Genomic DNA, 27,554 nt, shown 5'->3' on the forward strand with positions numbered 1-27,554 from the left:
CTTCGCATGAAAATCAGTGGGGTTTAACAGGGTTACCTACACTGACTCCCCAAAGCTAGGTCTTAGGTTTAATGCTAATAATCAAGCCCAGCAGCCCAGGCCAGCCTAGATGTGAGTGTGTGGGGGGGGGGGGACGACTCTGTCTGCGCGTGCCCACAGAGCGGGCTCTGAGTGCCACTTCTGGCACCCATGCCATAGGTTCGCCATCACTGATCTAGTCCAACCCTTGCACCCAAACCACATCTTCCAAGCCAAATGCATCCCTAATAGATTAGGCTATGCCCCTAGAGAATGTTTACTTATTTAGACAATGTCTATACTGCCTCAGCAAAGATCTGCTCAAGTAACACCAAAATGCAACAAAATAATACAAACAAGGACTGCCGATGTCAAAACAAGCCCTAAACACAACACTGGGAAGGCTAAACCAATAGCCACAGAACAGAGCGCAAATTGGAAACCATGAAACCAGATAAAACCAGCTGAAAAGATGGAACACTTCAGTCCAAATGGCTGGGTACAGAGAAATGGCTAGTTATAAGAAGAACATAAGAACAAGTCTGCTGGATCAGACCAGAGTCCATCTAGACCAGCACTCTGCTACTCGCAGTGGCCCACCAGATGCCTTTGGGAGCTCATAGGCAGGATGTGAAAGCAATGGCCTTCTGCTGCTGCTGCTCCTGAGCACCTGGTGGGTTTCCCGGGCTGTGTGGCCATGGTCTGGTGGATCTTGTTCCTAACGTATCACCTGCATCTGTGGCTGGCATCTTCTGAGGCGTATCACAGAGGGAAGTCTGTTTCGCGCTGTGTTTAAGTGAGAAGGGAAAGCTTAGTGTGGTATATTGTCCATGTCCCAGGGTGGGAAACCAATCCAGCCGCGGAAAGCCTTCGACAATACATAGAAATGGCCAGGTCTGATGCCTGAAGGGCCGCCAACCAGACCCCAGGAAAACATCAAGGAAGGAATTTCAAAGGCAGAGCGCCAGCATTCAAGAAGCCCACTCTATGACCACTGCCATTCTCATCTCTAAAGGCGGAATCACAGAGAGCGGGGGTTCTGGGACAGGACCTGAGCAGGTGGCCCGGATGATACGAGAGGACATCGTCCCTTAAAGGCAAAGACGTCGCGCTTAGGATGAGCCCCCAGAAACCAGTGGACCGCCAGTTCGGATCGTTCAGCACAGGGGTGACGTCATCTATTGTATTTAGCCAACTATCTCAGAATTCATTAAAAAAGAAAAGTTTGAACGTGAACTGAGGTGTGAAAGCATAAAGAGAATGTCTGATGAAATCTAAGACACCCAAAGGGTGTTTGGGCGGGATTCCCAGCGACTGAGGGTGGGATTTCAGTGCACTGCGTAGGATTTTCGGTTGTGCTGAACGGAAGCAGAATAAAACGGGGCCAAATGAGCAAATATATACAAAAGGTGCTTAATTATATCACTGTATCAAGTCGCGGAAGTCAGCTGGGATCCTCAGAATGTTGGATTCCCCACTCTTCCACATGAGCGGTGGACTCGAATCTGGTGAACCAGGTTTGTTTCCCCTGCTCCTCCACATGAAGCCTGCTGGGGGACCTTGGGCCAGCCACAGTTCTCTCAGGACTCTCTCAGCCCCACCTACTTCACAAGGGTCCTGTTGCAGGGAAGGGAAGGAAAGGCAATTGGAAGCGGCTTTGAGATTCCTTAAAGGTATAGTGGTTAAGTGGTTAAGAGCAGGTGGATTCTAATCTGGAGAACAGGGTTTGATTCCCCACTCCTCCACCTATCTGGTGAACCGAATGTGTTTCTGCACCCCTACATTCCTGCTGGCTGACTTTGTCTTCTGACCCTCTAAAGCACAGGTGTCAAACTTGCGGCCCTCCAGATGTTATGGACTACAGTTCCCATCATCCCCTGCCAGCATCATGCTGGCAGGGGATGATGGGAACTGTAGTCCATAACATCTGGAGGGCCGCAAGTTTGACACCTATGCTCTAAAGAGTATTCTGAGCAATCGTGTGTTTTTAAATTAACTTTCTTTTCAATGTCCAATGACCGCATGGTGCGATTCGCTTACAAACCGCGAAGAACAATTATTCAGGGATAATTTTAGATTACGAGCTAAAATCGAACTAGACTCTTAACTGCGCGTCCACGTCGCTTCTGAACGGCATTCTCCGATCAAGAGGCCAAAGCCGCCCCCTCGACCCGCACAGCCAAATCGCACAAACACGTTCACGTGTGACTTTGTTGCGACAGGAAATAAATGGAACGAGCAATTAGGCTTTAAAACATCGTTTTTGCTGAAAGCTGCGCGGTGATGTCAAACCTGCCTTTGGAAAAAAGCAAACAGCTTTACGAGATGGAATCCCGTGGGCACGCCTACGAAACAAATTAGCAGCTATTGTGAATGGCCGCTGTTTTCAGCGAGAGACCTCCGTGTGGTGCTCCCAGGGAGAATAATCCCGCCACGATTTTCCAGGAATGCTTCGCTCTATTCCTTTTTTGGTCCCGGTAAAGAGGGAATGAGGACTACAAGCAGAACAAGGTACCTTTCTGCTGATTAGTATTTAAGTCTGTTTCAGCGTTAGGAAACTGATGGTGCGAACAAGAACTTCTGCTGTGCCGATTACACGCTTCCCATGCAAGAAAAGGGAGATCGTAACAGCAGCTTCTGTTCGGGACTAATGAAAAGCTAGTAGTGCGGACGTGTTCTACCTTATACCACAGCATCCTGCCTTAAGTTACAGTGATAAATAAGTGGCCGAGAATAACGTCGGCTGCCATTGCTGACTGGGAAAGAGAAGCACAATATCAAGCCGGTCCTTCCTGGATCTTCTTGGGTCCAGGCCAGCCAGCGAGACTTCAGTTGCCCTAATGGGCATGTACGGGCTGGGCTGGCACATTGCCGTGTTTGATGTCAGGAAGCTGGGTCCTGTCCTAATGTCGGAAAGGGGGCCCACCTGGAGCCGCACCGCAAAGGTAGACTGCGGACCAGGGCCCACAGCTATTACGTTCGCGAGAACCGGTGGATCCCCACCCTCCTCTCCCTTTTTTGCAAGATTGTTGTGTTGTGCATGCTGAATTTTGTCATAGCCATTGGCGCAGGGGGGGACTGATCTCTTGGTGTGGGTGAGCGGGTGAGTTTACCCATTTCTATGGAACCTCCCTAAGAAGTGTGAAGTGGAGCCTAGGCGTGGGCTATTAAGGCTAGCAACAAAGAGAATCTTCAGGTAGTGGCCCATCTGGAATTTCCCATCATGCTCCATTGGTTGTGGTTTTTCCTCAGCAGGCGGGCTTGAGGAAATCGGATGCTAGGGGACAGCACTCTTTCTTATGTTCTTAAGGCCATTGCTTTCACCTCCTGCCTGTGAGCTCCCCAAGGCACCTGGTGGGCCACTGCGAGTAGCAGAGTGCTGGACTAGATGGACTCTGGTCTGACCCAACAGGCTCTTTCTTATGTTTTTATGTTCTTAGATCAGACCCCCATGCTGCACCTTACGCTTCTCTTTACCTTGAACCAATAAATAAATGGCTATAGCCAATATTATTTTCCACACAAAGTTGTACTGTTGTTTGTCATAAGGTTAATGTTGTGGGCGATGGTGGGCAGGTCCTTTCCTTGGTTGGCAATAACCACACTGGGGTTTTTTTTAATGTGATTACTACTCTGGCCAACACCCTACCCCTATAAAGCTCTATTTGGACAATATGCCATAAAAGATTAAAGATTTAACTATGGTTTGGTCCGGTGGGTCCAAACTAAACTCCAGCCTATGACTAACTGGCCAACCGAAATCAGAAGCCGTGGTTTGAAATGGACTGCCAAACCATGGTTCTTTTGAATTGCTGTGTCGAATGATGCATGAATGGCCAAGCTAAGTTTAGGGCAGCCTGTTTCACCTCCAGCTGTCATGCCAGCGCACCACAGAGACAGGAGGAACATAGCCGGTGCACCATCCCACGGTTGGTACAAAACCACGGTTTGTTGGGATGCCTGCACAGATGGGGAGAAATCAAAGCTTAAGGGTGCTAAACGATATAAATCAGGACACAGGAACGTGCAACTTGCCAAGGTCTGAGAAAACAAAAACAAAGAAACAGGCGACTCACCTCCTGAAAAAGCGTAGACATTTCACAGACCAGACATGAGCTGGGGCTTTGCATTTCACATTTGTGTCTGTCGGAGAGGAAGAAATCTCGCAGTAGTGGAGTGTGGGTAAGTGCTTGGACAATACAGTTCATAAAACACGTGTTCCCAAGATTGATTAGCCCTCGGAGACCTGTCAAAAAGTAGAAAGGGGGAGAGAGGAAAAAAAATAAATATTGCTCTGTTGACAACTATCGCTGACTTCATTTAAGGAGGGGAAACAGACTAACACGTTCAGCACATGTCAGTATCAACCGAGGAACCTCTTTCCTTTCAAAAAGACATTGTTGTTCCAAACACATCAAAAGTTGTCACCTCTTCTACTCAAAACGTTTGTGTTTAATTCTCTCTTTTTGTGAAAGCTCGTGGCCAAGGCTAAGCTGTTAAGACGCAGAAGCTATACATCGACACAGACAAACATTTATGCTTCCCAGTTAATCGCTTACTCAAAACAATCGGCCCCAAAGAATACAGCTCTGATTACATTTTGAATATGTATAAACAGCACGATGCATGTTCAAATGGGCTCAGATACTGTGGAGCCCGAAATATGTACGTATCAACAACTAGTTTATCACATCTAGGATCAGCTGGTCTTAAAAAAAAAAAAAGTACAGGTAAGTAACAGGTATTTATCTCCTCTGCTTCACATTGTTGTTTGGGTGTAACTGCAGGCCTCTGGGACCCACAAGATTGCCCCTATCCATCCCGCATAAAGATACCCTGCTTATGAAGCATCTTCCGTCTTTTTTTGTGCTTTTCCTAAGGAGAACGTCTGAGGAAGTTGCTTCGAGAGACAGGAAGTGATGGCATATTTTATACACAAGATGACCGCACATTAAAAGGGTTCTCAGGTGAAGGGCCAGGGAGTCCCTCCTGACTTACATGAAAGGCCTCATATTTGGGGGGAAAGTCCAAATACTTGTTGGACTTTCTCTTTGCTCACAAGGGTTTGACAATAAAAGATTGATGTTGAGATTCCTAGAAATTATCAACTTCAGGCGGGGATTTTGATTTAAAATTATTGATATTTCTAGACCGACTTTGGGAAATTCTTTTCCCTGATTGCAGGCCGTGGCTGTCACTTCGTTGACACAGCAGACATTGATGTACACGGAGCCTTAGGTTGAATATACTTTTGCTTATTTTGGAAAGCTTGTATCATGCGACTGATTTATAAACAAAACACTTGGACACATATGTTTTGATATGCGTTTATTGAAAACGGTGTGTTACACGTTTGTGGACTCAGCTTGCTTTACGTATGGTTCGTCTTCTCAGTATCGGTCCAACTGTCGATCCAGATCTACAGCTCAACCTATTTCTAAGACAGACTTACGTCGTTCCATTGACTTATTTACCCTTGTGATTAACTTGATTGGTGGGTCTCTTTGGCAGGAATAGGAGCCAAACTTGAGTCGCACTTTATACACAAAGGCCACACCTACGCTAGGGTTTTCTGTCCGCTTCACCAGTACTATCCACTAAAATGTGTGACAGATTCATAATCAGAACCCAGCTTACTAAAGGCTAACCCGCTTGCAAAAGCTATCCTGCTGGTTATTTTTTTGGGGAAAAATATTCAACAGTTGGCTATTATTGTAGTCAAATCTCAGCCCGACAGATTGGACCTGAAACAAACAAAAACAGGAATGAAATCCGAATATCATATCTTAGAACTGTCTTTAAAGGAGGCTCTAAAATTAGACACTTGGGACTCAGGTGGGGTGGAAAAGCAAAACGGGTTATGTCTGGTGGAGGAGATACAGTTTACTTGGAGGCCGCCATCCGAGGAGAAATCATACATTTAATTCAGCGGAACATTACAAGTCAAGAATGCACGTGTTCTGCTTGAAATGAAGACTCCATCATTCCTTACCTTAGGTGAAAAAACGCAGGCAATCTTCATGTGCAGGCATATTCATTGGGGCTAGGTGCAAACTATCCATAGACAAAATTCCTGGAGCTTGACAGAAATGGGATCCAATACAAAATGTTGTGATTAAACCTAGTGTAAGGGTATTCCTCTGCCGAGTCTTCCGTGGAGGTCTCTCCAAGTACTGAACCTCAGACGTTTCCGAGATCTGACAAGGTCGGGCTATACCACGCTGTCTTCCTTCCCATCAGACTCCTTAATTACAGTTCTCATGAAAAGAAACCAGGCCATACGCCGCCGCCACCATTATAGGGAAACAGGATTATGACTTTGGACGTGGAACAGGGATATGCAGGAGAAGAGCTCCAAAGATATAATGCAGACAGGGTGTGCTTTGACCGACAGCATCTTAAGATCTCTCCAAACTAAACTAAACGGGCACGAAGGAAGCCCAAACAGAACGGCTTGCAGATGCAGGAGGCATCTCGAGTCCCTGCATTTCATCCGATGCAGCACCCTCCCACTAGAAATGCCGGAGACTGTTCGAGCCTGCGGCCCTGTAAATCAATACCGGAGGAGCTCTGCGGTGACCTTGAATCAAGCTGTGAGCCTTCACTTAAAATCAATTCCAGAGCCGTTTGGAACAGCGCTGGACTGAAGGCGCAGCGGGGCGGGTCTGAGAAAGGTAGCCCTGACTAGACAAGAACCCTGTTTCATAACGTCCGTAGGGCTGTTTGGCTGCAAATGGTCTAGAGTTCGGTAAATACAACGTTTCTTAGAACCACCATTCGGGCAAGAACACTTGGGATTGTCTTCTACATCTTGGTATTATGGAATAAAAACTTACCCCTCTTCAAGAGCTGTTAACATACAACATGCCCCTTAGGCCCACTCCGCCCGGGCCAGGGAAGCAGCTGCACACCGGGGTAAATGACCTCAGTGCAGCCCCAGAGCCATTTGCATGCTTCTGTGATGCCCCCGGAGATGCGGTTCGCGGAGGCACCTCCACACAGAGGCGCATCCATTTTGTGTTTAAATGTACTTTCTCACCCCATGCAGCTCCGCAGGGACGAGGGGACACGCCCCCGCGGCCATGGCAATGTCTCGGGGTCGGAGGGCAGGAGATGTCTCCCCTCGTCCCTCGCAGACTGCTGCGAGGTGAAAGGTACATTTAAACCTAAAATTTCAACTAAAAGTGGCATACTCCCACCAGGCGCTGTTCACTCGGCACCAGGCGCAAAACGGTGTTTTCAGAAAAACTAGTTCATTTAGCGAGTTTCAAAAACACCATCTCCCCACCAGTTGTGAGGAGAAAGCACGGTACTGCCTCGTTTCGTAGGCAGCAGCTGTGTGAAGTTCTCCCTCAACCTGGTGTTTTTGACCCGTGGGGCATTAGATTAACAACTCACATGGAAATTTGCATCAAGAGCTAACGTGTTCCCACTGGAGAACTGCAACAGTAGGCTTGCCAACAAATTGAGGCAGCTTCTGCAGCAAGATCAGAACCCATCCATGTTTTTGAAGTTCAAACAACAAGGAGCTCAGATGTGCTTCTGGACAGAAAACGCTTGCGCAAGGAAAAGAGAACTTTTTCAAAAGAGAGAAATGCAGGACAGGAATCCTGAGACCAGAACCGAAATCTTGGGCAGATGGTTATCTTTTTTTTTTAAAAAAAAAACAGACTTCACTCCCACTAGGCTGACAAAAATTAAGTTCATCCCTGCAAATTCCTTCCCACCCCAACAGATCAGCATATGCTGCTGATAGATTTCCACCACTGTTCCCAAGTGATTTGTGTTTCAAAAATAAGGGAAGTGCACACCTGTTGTCAACAGAGTTTATAAGGCAAAGCTGTATGTCTTGAAATAACATTAATACGCTGTGCGACAATTGGCACGTTATACTTCCAATACTCCTTCAGCAGGAAAGCCAGGTCACGCCATTTTTCAATCCTCTCTTAGCTACGTGGACTTCCCCATCGTGAGAAGCCCAAACCTAGATTTGACCAAATTAATGTTAAATGGAACCCGACAGAACACACCTTACATCTCTGATAAGTCGCCTTTGATCCCTACCGCTTTCTCCTGCTAGCCAGCAACTAGCATATAGGTGTCAAACTCGCGGTCCTCCAGATGTTATGGACTACAGTTCCCATCACCCCCTGCCAGCATCATGCTGGCAGGGGATGGTGGGAACTGTAGTCCATAACATCTGGAGGACCGCGAGTTTGACACCTGTAAACTAGCGTATCGTATCCGGTGCATTTGCACAGGTTGGATACTTCTCTCTTCTCAAAACAAACAGGCAGATATAGTGTTAAAAACTGAAATGCTGTTCAATATTGCTTATTTTTAAAAGGAGCGGTAGTTAACTTTTCAGGTCGTAATGTGATTTGTTTGTGTTTGAATGTTTATTATTAGAATGTCTAATTTGTAATGTTTAATGCAATAATGTAATAATAAAACTTTTTGTTAAAAAAAAAACATTTCAGGCCGTAATGATACGACAGATTATTCTAGTCTGTGACGACACTGAGATCTTACGCAAATAGAGGATAAAGCAGGAAAATGAGCTGTACGCTTCAATATGGTTTATTTTGCCGGCACCCCTGTCTGAAACAGAACAATTAACCTGCGTCAGCTATATGGGCCCAAATAAATCCCACAGAGACTGTTATATCTGCAAGAATTTCTTTTCCCCGCAGTTCAGTGCTGTTCTATTTCTAGGAAGGTCTCTTCCGTTGCCTCTCCCTGTGTGGTTACTTATTTCATCCGACTGTGTTGGTTTTCCTTCTGAGGGCTTGAACAGTGTTGGGCTACCCTCTTGCACTGAGCAGGGGTGGAAGGACAGTATGGAAAGGTAGAAATGGGTCAGCAGTGGCGCAGTGGTTAAGAGAAGGGGCATTCTAATCTGGAGAACCAGGTTTGATTCCCCGCTGTGCCGCTTGAGCTGTGGAGGCTTATCTGGTGAGCCAGATTAGCTTGTGCACTCCAACACATGCCAGCTGGGTGACCTTGGGCTAGTCATAGTTCTTCTGAGCTCTCTCAGGCCCACCTTCCGCACAGGGTGTTTGTTGTTGGGGGGGAGGGGAAAGGAGTTTGTAAGCCCCTTTGAGTTTCTTTACAGGAGAGAAAGGGGGGATATAAATCTAAACTCTTCTTCTTCATCATCCAAGAAGTCTTATTTTTGTATTCTAATGGGCAATGCAAAGCTGGTGAATGAGCAGGAGCGGGGTATGGCGCAACCCCAACACTTGAAAAGAGGCTTGCAGAGGTGTATCACCAAGGGAAGTCTGTTACACACTGTGTCCAGTGGCATGGACAATATATACCCCACTAAACATTCCCTTCTCACTGGCCGCCGTGTATAACAGACTTCCCTCAGCGATACACCTCTGAGGATGCCAGCCACAGATGCAGGCAAAACGTTAGGAACAAGATCCACCAGACCACGGCCACGCAGAGGCCCAGGTTCAAATCCATACCTATTGTCCAAGCCTCTTGGGAAGGTAAAAATCGGGAAGGATGTAATTCACTTTGGGCCCCCATTGGGGAGAAAATATAAACGAAAAGCTGGATGTGATATGGACAAGCTGGAATGGGTCCAGAGGAGGGCGACCACAATGGTCAGAGGTCTGGAATCCATGCCCTTTGAGGCTTAGGGAGCCGGGGTTGTCTAGTTTGGTGAAGAGAAGGTTAAGGGGGGGGGGGACATGATAGCCATGTTTAAATATTTGAAGGGATGCCATGTCGAAGAGGGAGCAAGCTTGTTTTCTGCTGCCTCAGAGACTAGGACGTGGAGTAATGGATTCAAGGTGCAGGAAAAGAGATTCCACCTAAACATTAGGAAGAACTTTCAGGGCTGTTGGACAGTGGAATTCGCTGCCTCGGAGGGTGGTGGAGTCTCTTTCTTTGGAGGTTTTTATGGATGAACATATGCCGGGAGTGCTTTGATTGTGTGTTCCTGCATGGCAGGGGGTTGGACTTGATGGCCCTTGGGGGTCTCTTCCAACTTTATGATTCTATGAAATACGTGAATAAAAAATAAAACAAGCACATATGTGCTGGAGTGCATCATTGCTCAGTTCTGGAAGTGCGTGCATCTACGCCTATCCTTGCACCCATGGAAACAAGAGAAAAAGAATCAAGGGAAGACAGCAGCGAATTCCTGGAATTGCTCCACCAGGCACAGAATTCCAGGGTCAAAAGTTCTGCTACCACATAAAGACGCAGCGAATGGGGTATCTGTGATTATAAACTGTTATCTACGCAGCTGATCAGCAAGCACCTCAGAGGATTTTGACCAAATGTGGTAAGGGAGGCCTAGCTGACAACTTCTGATAGACCGCAAAGCCACGAAAGGGCCCCGCTGCAGGGAACAGGCAAGTTATCACATTGGAACTGACAACATAACAGGAGGAGGAGGAAGAGGAGGAGGAGGAGGAGGAGGAGGAGGAGGAGAAGAAGAAGAAAAAGAAGAAGAAGAAGAAGAAGAAGAAGAAGAAGAAGAAGTAGTAGTAGTAGTAGTTTGGATTTATACCCCACCTTTCTCTCCTGTAAGGAGACTCAAGGTGGCTTACAAGCTCCTCTCCCCTCCTCTCCCCACAACAGACACTTTGTGAGGTAGGTGAGGCTGAGAGAGTTCGGAAGAACTGTGACTAGCCCAAGGTCACCCAGCAGGAATGCAGGAGTGCGGAAACACATCTGGTTCACCAGATAAGCCTCTGCCACTCAAGTGGAGGAGTGGGGAATCAAACTTGGTTCTCCAGATTAGAATCCACGTGCTTTTAACCACTACACTGCGCTGGCTCTAAAGGACTCTGAGAATGCAGAACTGTAGGTGCTCACTATGATTCAGTGAGTATTGTGCTGTTGTGAGCCCAGGCCCAGACTTCTGGCTTTTGCATCATCACAGTCTGCTTCTACAGTTCTCCACCTCTGCCTCTAAAGCAAACACAAGCTCTTGTAAATTAGCCTCGGAAAGTGCTGACGCACACAAAAGCACAGCTGCCGGGAGGCTCCCTGTGGATGTTCACCCTGTCGGCTGGACCAAAATACCAGGTGTTTTCCTCCCTATCACGTGGGCAGGCGGCGGCTACAGGCAAGTAGGGGGTATGCCCTAAATACATGTTATAATGCTCAGACAAACCTCTGGGTGAGAACGCAAGTCTTGAGTGATTAGGGTCCGCGACGCTTTCAAAATCCCCAAAGGATCAGTTAGATTCCTGAGGTTGAGAACAAATCTGTGTATTCATACCTGCCTCTCCTCCCACCCAACCCCAGCCGGTGACTCAAAAAGAAAGGCACAATCAAAAGCTAGCGAGCCACAAGGTTCACGCTGTCCTTTGTACGCAGATAACGGAAGGCTCGGTGAGGGTTCTGTGACTCACGGATTCGTCATCATTGCTACAACAGTTTCATAAAAATGTTTGACAAAGAAAGATTCGGTTTTCGAACTACTGGCCATGTAGATCAGCTCGGTAACGTCTTATAGTTCCGAGGGTCTTCTCAAAAACTTCCAGAGTTCAGCGTGTGCAAATAACACCACCGCCACCATGTTCAAAATCCCCAAGAACCCTCGTGAGATCTGTTCCCTTGGGATTATGTCATTAAGCTAAGAGCCACGGATCAAATTCAGAAGCGTAAAAGAACAGTCAAGGGCCCCCGAATCCCCAACCACGTCGCAATATTTGGAAGTGTGCACCAATTAAGTTGTAACCCGAAACGCAAAAAAAGACACCCCTTCTCGAGTCTCAAATCCTCAAATGAGTTGCCGGCAATTACATAATTAAGGGGGCGTTTTGTGTATGTAAAGTACGCGCCTAGCAGTTTACCAATAAAGAATATAGGATGAGCGTTGGGGTGGCTGGAACAGTCAGACTTTCCTACAAACAAATCTCATGAAGTCAAGAATCTTCACGACTCTCAGCAAAACAAAACTCCACAGATTAGGATATTTTTTTTACTTCACTGAATCTGCCACTTGTGATCTTCAGTTCCATGCTCTGGAAACTTATGTATGCGGTTCCAGTTAGTTGGTCCCTTGGTAATCTCAAGGGTGAGGCGTCTCCGACTCCAAATTAGACATCCAGAAACGAAACGAGCTATCAGCTTTGGATTGCCCTAAACTATGAGAGCAAGCAGTTCCATACAAGAAGGATGTGTATACATATTTTCCCTTTGCAAGTATTAAGACCTGGTTAAATCAGGATAGCCAATTATCCCCAGAAACTTAAGAGTGCAGCAGCAATAACAGAGCCCTTTGGAGCCAAACATTCGCCGTGCAACATTTCTGCTGAAATCAATGCGTTTCAGAAAGCCGGTCCACAATTCTTTGCAGCATCAATTTGTCAAAATTCACACATTTAATCCTCTGCCTCCGAGCCTTCCCACATCTGACATTTTAGCTTTGGCCTTTTTGAGCATACCGAATTTCAGTTCCCCCAGCCCTTAATCTGGATGCTGGAGCGCGAACGTATGGTAACAAAGGGATGACATGCGAGGGAAAGTGATAAATATGTATTGCTTCTGGGAAGAGAACTGTGATTAGTTCTTCGCCTGCTTTCTGGGGGCAAACTGCAGTTGTTTTGGGGCTGCAGGCAGGGGTGAGGATCTCTTTCTTTCATAGACTCTACAGAACCGTTCGGAGCCTTTTAAGAGACACCAACATGTCCTCGTTTCGACAGTGAACTGCGAGCCCCCTAAGAAGTTACGTTGATACATTTTTTTTAAAAAAGTCACATCCTACACTGAATGCATTTTTGAGGACGAAGAGTTTGAAAAGTCCTTTTGGACCACAAAAATTCTCGCCGCGGTCCTCCGGGAAATTCGATACACAAAGCTGAATAAAAATTTCTATTTCGGAAATTATCTCCTCTGGGCTGACAGGACTAACACAAAAATGGGAGGGTCCACTACAGCCCTGAACCCTTTGGGGGAGGGTGGCCTATAAAACTAAAGGATGGATAGATAGATAGATAGATAGATAGATAGATAGATAGATAGATAGATAGATAGATAGATAGATAGATAGATAGATAGATAGATAGATAGATAGATAGATAGATAGATAGATAGATGGATGGATGGATGGATAGATGGATGGATGGATAGATGGATAGATGGATGGATGGATGGATGGATGGATGGATGGATGGATGGATGGATGGATGGATGGATGGATGGATGGATGGATGGATGGATGGATGGATATATATAGAGAGAGATTAGGTAGCCCAAAGGTTGAGAAAAAGAAACCAGGAAAACTGTAAAAAAAGCCCCCAAAACAAACAAAAAATTATAAGAAAACCCCCCTGTACACCTCTTGCAAGGTCTCAAGGACAAAAAAGAACGAAATGCTGCCAAGCACTGATTCAGCATATCGCAAATAAATGCAATATACACAAACTGTAAAGAAATGCAAAAATGTACATCATAAAACAGCTGAAAATTGTACAATACATATACCATAAAAAGCCAAACATGTATTGGTAAACAGCCTCACTCCGTGGCACATACTACCAACAAGAGGTAAACACTGCCACAAAAATACCACAAGGTGTGGACAAAGCCTTCTGAACAGGTATAATTAATATTTTATGATTCTCTAATCACTTCCTTGTAACATGCAATTCACAACAGGCATCCATAGGTTTTCACAGTCATCTTAATCAGTGCTTCCCAACTTGGGGTACAAGTACCCCCGAAGGTTTATGTCAGAGTGTTTGGAGGCATGTGAAAAAAAATTATGCAATAGTTTGTTAATAGGGGGTACCATTTTTAGTGTAAGCTGCCCTGAGTCTCTGAGATATGGTGGGATATAAATGCAAGAAATAAATAAATACATAAATAGCAGGTGGATTCTAATCTGGAAAATCGGGTTTGATTCCCCACTCCTCCGTCTGAGTGGCAGAGACTTATCAGGTGAACCAGATGTGTTTCTGCACTCCTACATTCCTGCTGGGTGACCTTGGGCCAGTCACAGTTCTTCGGAACTCTCTCAGCCTCACCTACCTCACAAGGTGTGTGTTGTGGGGAGAGGAAGGGAAAGGAGCTTGTCAGCCACCTTGAGTCTCCTTACAGGAGAGAAAGGTATCAATGCAAACTCTTCTTCTTTTATTTGCAGCGTTACACATACTCTTCCAACTTTGTCTATTTTGGATCTGCTCCTCTTTCTTTCAGGCCAGTACTGGACTTAACCAGCCACTCCCCTTCAGTAGCATTTATTAGGGTCAAAAGAGGATTCTGGTATCGATTACAGGGGGAACGCTGCCTTTGAATGTCAGCCTAAGCCCTGAACTGAAGAACCACTAAAACAAAATTCCTGCATTACTACAAGAGAGTTATTTTAGAAACCCAACGGGCCACGACAGTAACAGACACCAGTGATTTATTGTGGTTCTTGTTCGCATTGGTGCTAAATAAAAATGAGATGATAAACGACCCGGACTTCCAGGCTCATCTGCCACATCGAAAGCAGGCAGGAAGAGGATGTCGGCAGGCTTTGTCGTCGTTCCAAATCGCCAGCTTTCCAGTAATATTATAAAAGTAAATGTAGCGAGGGAATATACTCCGCCAAGGTTTGTCCTCGGATGCAAAACCCGGGGCCACAATGATTAAATATCAACTAAAAAAATAAAGATTAATAAAGAGGTGTCAGAGCACAGAGGAGGACCGATCCAGGAAATGGTGTGCGGCAACGAGGAACTGGAAACGGGCCTGAAAGCTCCGCAAGACGAACAGCGAAGAGTTCAAGGGTGGCCCAATTTGACGTTACTGTAGCACTGTGGGATCCATTAAGTGTAACTCCTTCCTGAGTCAGAAGCAACAGACCCCAAATCCATGCTGTTGCTGATGCCCACATAATTGTGGCCTTGGGTAGGATTTAAAAAACTGTTGATGGGAAAGAAGCATGGATATTTCCAGACTAAAGGCTGGGATTAATTCAAATCCCCTGCAAATGATATCCATGCACTCGAGTTACAGGAAGGCAGGAAAAGAACCGGTGGAGGGTACTGGTTAAAACACACTCCAACAGGCAGAATAATGCATTTTTAATCCACTTTCGCAATTGTTTGCAACGTGGATTTGGCTATTCCGCACAGTAAAACCCGGCTGCAAAGTGCATTGAAAGTGGACTGAAAGTGCACTATTCTGCATGTGCGGAAGGGGCCTGAAGGAGGAATTGGGAGGCCAGGATAGAAACCCACATTTGGCCATGGAACTCACCAGCCTCTCTCTCCCGCTGCCACGACATAGCACAAAGAGGAATGGTAAAAATAAAGGGGAGAAAGGAGATGCCATTTTTGCCCACCTGAGATCGATGAAGAAAAGGCGGTTAACCACAAACGAAGAAAGTGAAAGACGACGAATCAGTCATGGAATTCTCTGTTTAAAATGCCCGCACGTGCCGCTGCTTACAGAGTTGCAATTTTTGGTTGATTTTTTTCTTCTGCCGTTACTTCGGAGCTGTCTCATGATGGCCCAAGGAAAGAAATATTCGAGGTGGTTTGCCACCATTCGCCTGCCTCTGCATCACAACGCTTAGTTTTCTTTGGGGAGTCTTCCTCGCCTGTATTAGCTTTCAGGAGTCAAGGACTGGACCAAGGTCGCCCAGCAAGTTTTAATGGAGTGAGTGGGAATTCGGACCTGGGTTTCCCAGGTCCTAGTCCGACACCTTCACAACGCCAGCTTGGCATAGTGGTTAAGAGCAGGTGCACTCCAATCTGGAGAACTGGGTTTGATTCCCTGCTCTGCCACTTGAGCTGTGCAGGCTTATCTGGTGAACTAGATTAGCTTGTGCACTGCACTCCAACACAAGCCAGCTGGGTGACCTTGGGCAAGTCACAGTTCTTTGGAGCTCTCTCAGCCCCACCCACATCACAGGGCGTTTGTTTTGGGGTGGGGGGAGGTAAAGGAGATTGTAAGCCCCTTTGAGTCTCCTTACAGGAGAGAAAGGGGGGATATAAACCCAAACTCCTCTTCTTCTTCTACCCCACACTACAAGTGCACGTCATATTGCTAAATAACAGTTTCTGACAGAATGAATGCACAATGGTGGACACTGCAGCCTACATGATGACAAGCAAGCTGAGCAGCACAGTGCGAAAAAACAGTATGGTTGTTAAAAGCAGTGGAGTCTAATCTGGAGAACTGGGTCACTCCTCCACAGGAGAGCGAGCGACTCTGATCTGTACAACCAGGTTTGTGTCCCCGCTCCTCCACATGAAGCCTGCTGGGTGACCTTGGGCCGGTCACAGCTCTCAGAACTCTCTCGGCCCGACCTACCTCACCAGATGTCTGTTGTGGGGAGAGGAAAGAAAGGCGATTGTTAGGTGCTTGGCGACTCCTTAAAGGTAGAGAAAAATGGGGTATAAAAACCAATTATTATTATTATTATTATTATTATTATTATTATTATTATTATTATTATTATTATTATTATTATTATTATTATTATTATTATTATTATTCAAATCTGTTGAACTGCAAATAGAAAAGAATCCCTCAACTGCGACCTGCCTGCTAAACCATAGTAAGGTGAGGTAGTTTCCAGTTAAACAATTAACTGCAGACGGGATTCAGACTGCGCTGTTCTAAATTCCATATTATTCAGAGGACGGCAAAGTCCTTCAGCGTGAGAGGAACAGAAAAGATTATTCAGAACGGCAACAAATCCTGCACTTAACTTGCCAGCCAGGCAATACAATCTCCTGGCAGAAAGGAATCTATTTCCCCAAGTCCTGATTTATTCTCCGATCTTGAAATGGAAATGCTGGAGGAGGCGTCACCAAAGGCAATACGCTTTATCGGGCCCAGACGCAGGGAGCCATTAGGCAGTCAAGTGTCAAGCTTCTGAGGCGAAGCTGCATCCGAAATCACTCAGGATTAGGACCCTCGGTCAGTCTGCCAAATCTGGAAGCTTTGATTTGACTGAAATTTAACGTCCGCGGGTTTCCAGAAACAGGAAGCCTCTCAGAACTTTGAAACACCTGGGTGTTTCTTCGCTCACAGATGGCGGGTACAATCGGGCCTCCTGGAGTGGTCTTCTGTTTTCGGAAATGCACACACACACACACGCTCTCTCTCTCTCTCTCTCTCTCTCTCTCTCACACACACACACACACACACACACACACACACACACACACACACACACACACACACACACACACACACACACAAAACAGAGAAAGAAAAAAAAAAAGAAAAAAGGAGGGGAGGGAAAATGCACAGCAACATTTCAAAACGTTCTCGTTCCTTACTGTATTAGCCAACAATGGCAAGGGATAGCCCAGGTATTACAGAGATGTACAGGGCTGAGTATGAAACTGTTTTTAACAACAACTAAAATACTTGGGTGCTAAAGCAGCTGAAGTTTTCGCGGCTGTATGGCCGATGTTCCTGAAATTCTCTCCTGGCGTTTTATACCATTCTGTGGCTGGCATCTAAATGCCAGCCACAGATGCCAGCCACAGATGCAGGCGAAACGTCAGGAGAGAATGCTGCTAGAACACGGCCATACAGCCCGGAAACCACACAGCACCCAGAAACCACACAGTGCCACACAGCACCCAAGTGATTCCGGTCGTGAAAGCCTTCGACAATAAACTAAAATACTGGCTGAAAATAAAAGAAAGCAGACAAGAAGAAAGCAGTTGTTTGAAATGGGGTGCTGAATGACTGTTTTATGGACCACCAAAAAGATAAATAAGTGGGTTCTAGATCAAATGAAACCTAAACAGTGCCTAGAAGTGAAAATGATTAAACTGGTTATTGTACTTCGATAACAGTATAAGACAAGAGTGAAGGAGGAGGAGGAGGAGGAGTTTGGATTTATATCCCTCTTTCTCTCCTGTAAGAAGACTCAAAGGGGCTTACAAACACCTTTCCTTATGGAGATATAATCCAAAAATATAACACTGGCAGGGACTGATGGGTATCGTAGTCCATGAACATCTGGAGGGCCAAAGTTTGACACTCTTGCCTTAGCTTTGAATCTGTAAACAAGTCAGGAGTGCTCTGATTGTGTGTTCCTGCATGGCAGGGGTTGGACTTGATGGCCCTTGTGGTCTCTTCCAACTCTTTGATTCCATGTTCCATTTGACTCCCCAAGACGGCCACCATTAAAAATTTAAACCCATGCTAAAAGTTCATCACACAAGCTCCGTTTAAACAAGAACTGGAATGTAAAGTCGGTAGAGACAGGGCCGAAGGAAATTAAAAATAGTACATCCACCACTTTTTAAAGAAGCCCTTGAAGAATTCAGGCGGTCCTTCAGCACATTCCAGTTGGGCCCTCGCGCCGCAGAGCTCATGCATACTTTATACAGTACAGGAGGAAAAGGCCAGCCAGCACTTCTGGCCGCTGCTCACAGGACCAGAAGTAACGTCTTCTCAGGCTGCTGTTCTGCGCCCGTTGCCTTCCCCTGCGCCACCTTTACAACTGGAAAACCCTTGCAATATTTATTCCGCTCAGGCTCCGCCTCTCTCAGGTCAAGCAGCTGGAAAAGCCACCTGCCACTGTGACGCGGCCATTGTCTGGGGTGCCACCCCCACGTCGCACCATTCTTCCTGAAAAAGCATTTGCGCCTTCCTTTCTCTCTCTCTCCTTTTTTTAAAGGAGCCCCCACCCCCCGCTTCTTTCTTTTTGGCCTTGCCACCAATGGGAATCCCAGGTGGCTTCGGCTAATTACCCATGTGCTTTGGGAAAGCAAATGCTCGCCTATTGTGAATGCGGCAGAGTTTTCTGCCACAAAGTCACTTCATATGCTAATCGGAGGCGGCCTGATCCCCAGCTAGTATGTCAGTCTGTTCTGGAGTACCACTCTTTCAGGGAGAGCGATACACACACACACACACTCTCTCTCTCTCTGGATATACTAGCAATACCGTGTTTCTCTAAAAAGAAGACAGTGTCTTATATTAATTTTTGCTCCCAAAGATGCGCTATGTCTTATTTTCAGGGGATGTCTTATTTTTCCGCTCCACAGCTGCCTGCTCTGTTCGACGGGTATGCTTCCAAACCAAAACTTTGCTACGTCTTGCTTTTGGGGGATGTTTTATATTTAGCACTTCAGCAAAACCTCAACTACGTCTTATTCTCAGGAGATGTCTTATTTCCGGAGAAACAGGGTATCTTTTCCTGGAGGACTCAGGAGTTTTGGCAGAGAATTGCTTTTGTTTGCTTTCGACAACATTCGACGGGGGCTGGCAAAACGTTACCAGGTAGTCTGACGCCCAGCTAGTATGTCAATCTGTTCAGAAGTACCTTTCGGATGTCTCTGTCTCTCTGTCTCTCTCTCTCTCTCTCTGTCTCTCTGTCTCTCTGTCTCTCTCTCTGTCTCTCTGTCTCTCTCTGTCTCTCTCTCTCTCTCTCTCTCTCTCTCTCTCTCTCTCTCTCTCTCTCTCTGGATATACTAGCAATATCTTCCCCTGGAGGACTCAGGGCTTTTAGAACAGAGGCAGAGAATTGCTTTTGTTTGCTTTTGACAACATTTAATGATGAGGTTCCTGGCAAAACGTTACCAGGAAGTCTGACGTGAGCTGTGAGGCGGCCTGACACAACACTGCAGCAGGACAATGTAGCTCTGGCTTCGCAGGCAGGAGTGCTCCGTTTGTAAACTGAGCAGCTATGTGGTGGGACTGTGCTGGGAGCTGTGGCCTCAGCTCTCCAAGGCAGAGACTGTCCTCTCCAGGATAGCAATAAGACCACCCCCCAAATGCAATATTTTTGCCTAATCATGTGGAAAAGGAAATGTTTGCAAGCAAAGGACCTGCCAAGACGGGCATCTCATTACCCTGTTCCTCACTGTTTCCTCTTGCGGATGCTTGAAAACCTCCATATCCTTTCCTTATTCCTTCTCCCCTTCCCAACCACCAGATAACCTCCCTTTACCTGCCCCTGTCTTCAGTTTTTCTTCCGTCCGCCCTCCTGGAACCCCTCCCTGGGCACAGCATTGCTAGGAACCAGGCTAAGCCGGGCCCAGTTACACATGTAGGGAGCCTCCAGTTGTTACGGCAGGGCCTGCCTCCGCCAACCCGATTCCATCAGAGGACACAACAGGGAAGGGGAAAAGAACATGTGCGGGGCAGCTTTGGCTTCCAAGACAGCCAGCGTGGTGTGGTGGTTAAGAGCAGGTGGATTCTAATCTGGAGAACTGGGTTTGATTCCCCACCTGAGTGGCGGAGGCTTATCTGGTAAACCAGATGCGTTTCCACACTCCTACATTCCTGCTGGGTGACATTGGGCTAGGCCAGGGGTCTGCAACCTGTGGCTCTCCAGATGTTCATGGACCTTGTCCTCTCCAGATGTTCATGGACCTTGTCCTCTGATGGGAATTGTGGCCAATGAACATCTGGAGAGCCACAGGTTGCAGACCCCTGGGCTAGGCACAGTTCTCTCCAAACTCTCTCAGCCCTACCTGCCTCACGAGGTGTCTGTTGTGGGGAGAGGAAGGGAAAGGAGCTTGGAAGCCACCTTGAGTCTCCTTACAGGAGAGAAAAGTAGGGTATAAATCCAAACTCTTCCTTTTCTTCTTCTTCAATTGCCCATATACCACACTTTGCTTTTACAGAAAGCAAGGCTTAGAAGGCTCAGCTCTCCAAATAAGACTCCACCGCTCAGGGGGAGAAGTGGGGACTCCAACCTGGTTCTCCAGATTAGAGTCCACCTGCTCTTAACCACTATGCCATGCTAAAGTGAGCTGAGAGAGTTGTGAAGAACTGTAACTGGATCTAGGCCCACCCGGCAGGTTTCATGCGGAGGGGCAGGGGATCAAACTCAAATCTCCAGATTAGACTTCACCGCTCTGAAACACTTTACTACCCAACAGCCTTGAATAGTGACACAGTCAAGAGGATAGAACCAGCCAGCCAGATTAACACTGTGGGGATATGGTGGTCTATTAAATTTAATAAATAATAATAAATAAAATAATAATACAACCAGCCACAGCAAAATATAATAATAATACTGACTATTCTGCTAATTACTGGGAACAACTCTGAGAGGAGTGAGGTTTTCGGTTATGCAGGCAACAGGAGAAAAATCAACCAAAAACTGAAAACCGAATATATAACATAGCACTTGAGACATTGACAAGAGATTCTTGACATTTACATAACCTTATTCCGCATGGAAATTTTAATCTTTTCTTTGGGTGTTTTAAATATAATGAGTGTTATTACCGCTGTGGCCTAGCACCAGTGAAAACCCGTCGGGCTGGAGTCTCACATTTTCACAGGAGTAGAATAATGTGCGGGTGGCAATGCAGGATCCCAATGTTTTTCCGCTTAATTTTTTTTTATAGCTGACTTATGGTGCCCCCTGGTGGGGTTTTCTAGGCAAGAGACGTTCATAGGTGGTTTGCCATTGCCTGCCTCTGCGCAGCAGTCCTAGACTTCCTTAGACCCCTTCTGCAATAATATTTGGAAAGGTTACTCTTCTGTCCTCCTTTGCATTGTATTCTCATCCAATCTTTGGCCCCTCCCGCACATGCAGAGTAATGCGCTTTCAATCCACTTTCAATGCACTTTGCAGCTGGATCGTACTGAGAGGAATAGCCAAATCCACTTGCAAACAATGGTGAAAAGTGGATTGAAAGTGCATTATTCTGCATGTGCGGGAGGGGCCTCAGTTTCTTTCTCTTTTCTTTTCGACCTCTGGAGACAACGCTCTGAATTAATTTTTGCCATTTGACTACTTGCCTCTTCTTTATGCTTACAGGTAAGCTTCAAAATAAAAAAGGACATCTTTCGAAATCAAGACTAACCACTCCAAGTTTTCAATTCCTGCTGCACCTGCTTTGATAACCTGTCACTCAGAAGACCGGTGCAAAAGGTAGAAAATGAAAAACACAAAGATAATGATGAGTTGGGGGCCGTGTTTCTGCCTCATAATACCGGAGATTAAACAGTTCCGCAGCAGGCAAGTCCTGATACCTGCATAAAAATTTACAAACACACAAACGACAGCTTTTCAGATACCAGTCACATTTGCACAGGCTCCTGGCAGATTTTGGATTTACAAGGCGCACAAGTCAGTGTGAAAAATACCCTGGGAAAGACCTGAAAGCAGGTACATATTTATAAGGCATTTGGGGACAAGGAGCAGAATCGGAAGGACAAGGATAATGCTGTCCTTCCCCCAGTAAAAGGCCTGAGGTATTTCTGAGGAAGAAACCAAATTTTCCCCCTGTCAAACGTGATCTAAGCCTTCCAGTTTCGGACACCGTGGTCATTAACCCCTTTAAAATCTCCACAGACGCTCCAGGCTTCGAGAAGAGATTTGGGAATATAAAGATCAATCATTTCCTTTATCCTTTAAGTTTTACAAGCCTCTTTCCTCCTCCTGCCCCAGAAAGACCGGGGGGGGGGGCAGCACACAGGGACATCGGACTAAAAAACAACACCGTTGGGAGGAACAAGCCCCCAAACTGCCTTCAAGGGCCCAGCATAAGCACCACTGGTTAAAAAAATAAATAAATCACTGTTCAGAGATCCCATGCATATTCCACTTTACCAAAACACAGCTCTGCCCCAGAGTATCCATTTGGCTGTGTGACTCACAGCTGCGTTTTCCTCAGGACACCAAAAATACACCGTGAAAAAGTCCACAAGGTGAGCGATCAGCAAGTCAAATGCGCCACTTCCACGGAGCAATCGTCCCCAAGGTACAGGAATGGCTTCGCAGACGCGTTTCTCCAACGCACCGTTAGAGTAATGATTCTTCAGCACTGCTTTTCTATTTTCTGCCCTCAACTTAGTTTTTTTGGAAGGCACGTCATGGCTGCACGAACCCAAAATTACAAAGATGCAGTTGTGAGGGCATTATTTCGGAAGTGTGGGGCTAGGACAAGAGGAGGAGGAGGAGGAGATTGATACCCTGTCTTTCTCTCCTGTAAGGAGGCCCAAGGTGGCTTACAAACTCCTTTCCCTTCCTCTCCCCACAACAAACATCTTGTGAGGTAGGTGGGGCTGAGAGAGTTTGGAGAAAACTGTGACTGGCCCAAGGTCACCCAGCAGGAATGTAGGAGTGAGGAAACACATCTGGTTCACCATAAGAGTCCTCCACAGGAGGGCTCAAGACCCTCTGAGCAACTCTCCAATAAGGGCTTGGTTTGTTATTCCTCCTCTCGGCAAAGAAGAAGATGATTTATATCCCACCTTTCTCTCCTATAAGGAGACTCAAGATGGCTTACAAGGAGAGCCACAGGTTGCAGACCCCTGGCCTAGCCCAAGGTCACCCAGCAGGAATGTAGGAGTGCGGAAATCCATCTGGTTCACCAAATGCATCTGGTTCACCAGGTGGAGGAGTGGGGAATCAAACCCGGCTCTCCAGATTAGAATCCACTGCTCTTAACCACGACACCAGTGGGACGACCAAGTTCGGATCCCTTCCTTAGCCATGCAAGCCCGCCACACGACCCTAGGCCCCTCACAATCTCTCGGGATAAGCTATCCTAACGAAGTGGTTGTTGTGAAAATACAGTGGAGGGATGGGGGGCAATACGAAAAGCCGCTTTGGGGTCCTCATTCAGGAAGAAAAACGAACTTTAAATAAAAATTTTGAAAGGGCGGCAGACGGCGGAAGATCTGAAACAAGCACTTTGCCTGCCTTGTCTCGGAATTTCTTGTGCAGGATTCGGGGGAAAGCTCTGATGGGTTCAAACTGCAGCCATAAGAGAGAAAAAGAAGAATTTAAATTTATACCTTTATTTCTTGCAAGGAAACTCAAAGGGGCTAACAGGCTGCTTTCCCTTCCCCTCCCCACAACAGACACCTGGTGAGGTAGGCGAGGCTGAGAGAGCCCTGAGAGAACTGTGACTGGGCCAAGGTCACCCAGCAGGCTTTGTGTGGAGGAGCGGGGAAACAAACCCAGTTCGCCAGATAAGAGTCCACTGCTCCAGTGGGGAAGAGGGGAACTAAACCCGGTTCTCCAGATTGGAGTCCACCTGCACTTAACCACTACACCACGCTGACTCATATTTATTTCTTACAGCGACATAATAATAATGAGTTATCTTATGCAGTGGCTACAATTAAACACTGTACAAACCCTGCTCACCATCTCACCGAAACTGGGAAGGGGCTGAAGCAGAGACCAGGTGGATGGAAAGGCCTAGGAAAAAACCCTGCTTTTAATATGCTTTATTTTTTTAAAAAAGTATGCCGCAAACAATCGGGCTTTCTAAACGTCAGAAGCGAAGAGAACTCTGGAGAAAAGGAACTGAAAGAGAAAAAAGGAGTGAAAACAGGAAGCAGGTGAAGAAACCAGAGGGGTTTTTTTGCACAGAAACAATGAGCCAGCAGAACGAAGGCAAAGGAAGGAGAAGAGAGGACAGAGACAGGCAGCAGCAATAAAATACAAATATTAGAAAACCAGGAGCTTCAGGTGAAACAAATGGGGGGGGAGGGAGAGAAGAGGAATGAGGAAGTGGAAACACAACAGGTAAGTGACTGTGCAAGAAACCCAGGACTGGAGTAACAGCGGTATGATAACACTGCACATTGGGTAGGATTTCGGACCCTGGGCTGAAGCTACACACAGGTAGAGCCAGCAGCAGGTGCACTCTAATGTGGAGAACTGGGTTTTATCCCTCGCTGTGCCACTTGAGCTATGGAGGCTTATCCGGTGAACCAGAGTAGCTTGTGAGCTCCAGCACATGCCAGCTGGGTGACCTTGGGCTAGTCACAGTTCTTCGGAGCTCTCTCAGCCCCACCCACCACCTCACAGGGTGTTTGTTGTGGCCGGGGGAGGGAGAGAAAGGAGATTGTAAGCGCCTTTGAGTCTCCTTACAGGAGAGAAAGAGTGGGGGGATATAAATCCAAACTCTTCCTCTTCTTCTAAACTCAAGAGTAAAGCAGCAGCTATTTCAGAACCTTCCTGGCAGACAGATTCAGTAATCCGCAAATTAAAAAGAAGAGCAACACACTGTAAGGGGAAAAGGACGGAAAACTGACTGCCTCTCCAGACACAATAATTGGCAAAAGGGATGTGGATTTCTTTCAAAACCTGGCAGGGCTGTATGACCCTAACACGAGATTACCGCCAGCCCTGCAAGTTCCGGCCGAGGCTCCCACCGTAATGAGCAAGTCCAACGTGTCATGCAGCAGCGTGGGTGAGAAGAGAAACTGACGTTCTGTAAATTGCTCCTACAAAACCAGCGTCTCTGCTTCCCTGACAACTGTGCTGCTTTAAGGAAGTGTTTGCTTCTCTCTCACACAGGTCCCGGCATTCCTTGGCTCCTCCCTCCCCCCGCAGATGCCTCACGGGGTGAAAGCGAGCCATCCCCAAACCACCTACCTCCTATTAAGAACCGCTGGGACGGCTGTGCTGTGGGCGTTAACTCCTGAAAGTTTGTCAGGCTTAACTACAAAACCACAGACATGACCAAGGTCTACTGCAGGTGTGTGTAGCGCTGTCGCAGAACAAAGGAGCAAGCCGATGTTCACTTTCTCTGGTGCTGACATTTGCCTACCAGGCGTCATGGTCCAAAACAGGCCTAGCACAGAGAGCCCAACATAAGCAGGCCCAGATCCACGTTTGCTCCCCACCCCCTGCCCCCAATCCAATCCCGAGAGTTAATGCCCACGCAGAATCGGGTGACTGACATGCAACTGCAGGCATGGGGGTGTCAGATGAACCAGGGATAGGGCAGATCGGTAAAATAACAACAATGCTTGCAGCAGTGAAAGACCCAAACAGAGATGAATATTGCACCCCACTTAGCAAACCTCATAAGAACATAAGAAAGAGCCTGCTGGATCAGACCAGAGTCCATCTAGCCCAGCACTCTGCCACTCTCAGTGGCCCACCAGGTGCCTTTGGGAGCTCACCTGCAGGAGGTGAAAGCAATGGCCTTAAGAACATAAGGAAGAGCCTGCTGGATCAGACCAGAGTCCATCTAGTCCAGCACTCTGCCACTCTCAGTGGCCCACCAGGTGCCTTTGGGAGCTCACAGGCAGGAGGTGAAAGCAATGGCCTTCTGCTGCTGCTGCTCCCAAGCACCTGGTCTGCTCAGGCATTTGCAATCTCAGACCAAGGAGGATCGCAACTGGTAGCCATAGATTGACTTCTCCATAAATCTGTCCAAGCCCCTTTTAAAGCTATCCAGGTTAGTGGCCATCACCACCTCCTGTGGCAGCATATTCCAAACACCTCGATATTACAAAGTGCAATTGGATAGAACCTTTTCGTGTTGAATAATTGTCGTATTTACTTATTTCCTCTCTATTGTAACAAGTTTAAGCGATATATTCATATATCAGTTAATTAGAGTTATTCTAAGTAGAGATTTTGTTAAGAGGGATACGTGATGTTTTGAGAATTTGTTGGTAAGAATGCGGTGTATGGATGGATGGATTACTGGTTGTTATATTTATTTTTCTACACTATTAAAAGGTTTTCTGCACTTTGTAATAGTTAGATGGGTAAAATACTAACCTCCCTCCACCTGGAGGTGCTAATTCATTAAGCCTTGAATCTACATGCCGCTCCAAAGATCACGCGTTATTTAAAGAGGGCCCCGAAGTCACATGATTTCAACACACATCCTCCTTTTCTGGCTATACGTTCAGAGTCCTACCTGCGTTTTAAACTTAGCTGTAGAGCAAGGCCCGGAGTAAACATACAAATGATTACAAGACAGTAACACACGGACTGCCAAATCTGTGAAGAAAATGAGAGCATGAATAATTCCTTTTGAAGTGGAGGGCAGACTGAACCAATGCGGGGGGGGGGGGGGAATACATGTGTTTGTTCCACTCTGCTAATGGACTTCTGAAGTGCTCGAATAAAGGAGAGCTCTGATTTGGGTGCGTAAGAGAAGCGTGGCTTTCAGGTGAGTTGGGATATTCCCCCCCCGCCCCCCCACTGGATTATTACGCACACCTTCAAACTGGTTAGTTAAGCAGCCGTGAACCTGTCTTCCCGCAAGCTGGTGTAGGTAGCACCCATGTTCTGATTGCGAGGCTTCCGACGGACACTCAGTCTTCGTTCTTCTGTCGTTTTAGAAGCTGGTGTCAAAAGCGCCGTTGCACGAAACCCGCAACGCACGGCAGAGAGCGACGGATAAACCGTTCAAACGCCGAGAGGGGAGGAGCCGCTGTGAAGCACGGACGAGGCAGAATGGCCCAGGAAAACCGCCAGTTCTCTCTTACCTATGGTGCAGTTTGTCGTTATTTTCCTGCGCTTGGGGTTGTGTCGAAGCAGCTCCAACTCGCGTTTGGTTGGCTCCCATGTTGAATACTTCTCTCCAATACCTGGTCAATTAAAAAGGGGAGGGGGAGAGAAAAGTATTTCAGGGCAGCGGTCAAAGATCAACGCGGATGCTACTTTGCAACGTAAACCGCGGCGTCCATTAAGTTGGATTCGCTGCCGCATTACGGCTTGCTTTTCCCCCCTAACGGTTCAGAAAGGCAGTGACTGACCCTCACAATATTTTCCCACAAATACGTGCTCGAAAGCACACAATGGCTGTGGCTTGTATAGAATTCCTATCCGTTTCCAAGTAACCGGTCTCCCTCCTCATTTCCATCCCCGACAA

At 46.8% G+C, this 27,554-nt stretch overlaps 1 protein-coding gene across 2 annotated transcripts in view; it reads right to left on the minus strand.

Annotated features, from left to right (window-relative positions):
* USP22 (ubiquitin specific peptidase 22) overlaps positions 1-27,554 on the minus strand; it is a 101,832-nt gene that overhangs the window by 24,805 nt on the left and 49,473 nt on the right. For both annotated transcript variants that reach the window (XM_048492555.1, XM_048492554.1), the window contains 2 exons: positions 27,169-27,270; positions 4,095-4,264 (listed from right to left, as the gene is read on the minus strand). In XM_048492555.1, the coding sequence (XP_048348512.1) occupies positions 4,095-4,264; positions 27,169-27,270 (272 nt within the window). The remainder of the gene's footprint in view (positions 1-4,094; positions 4,265-27,168; positions 27,271-27,554) is intronic.

The sequence above is a fragment of the Sphaerodactylus townsendi genome, linkage group LG04 (genome assembly GCF_021028975.2).
Source record: "Sphaerodactylus townsendi isolate TG3544 linkage group LG04, MPM_Stown_v2.3, whole genome shotgun sequence".
NCBI classification, from domain to species: Eukaryota; Metazoa; Chordata; class Lepidosauria; order Squamata; family Sphaerodactylidae; genus Sphaerodactylus; species Sphaerodactylus townsendi.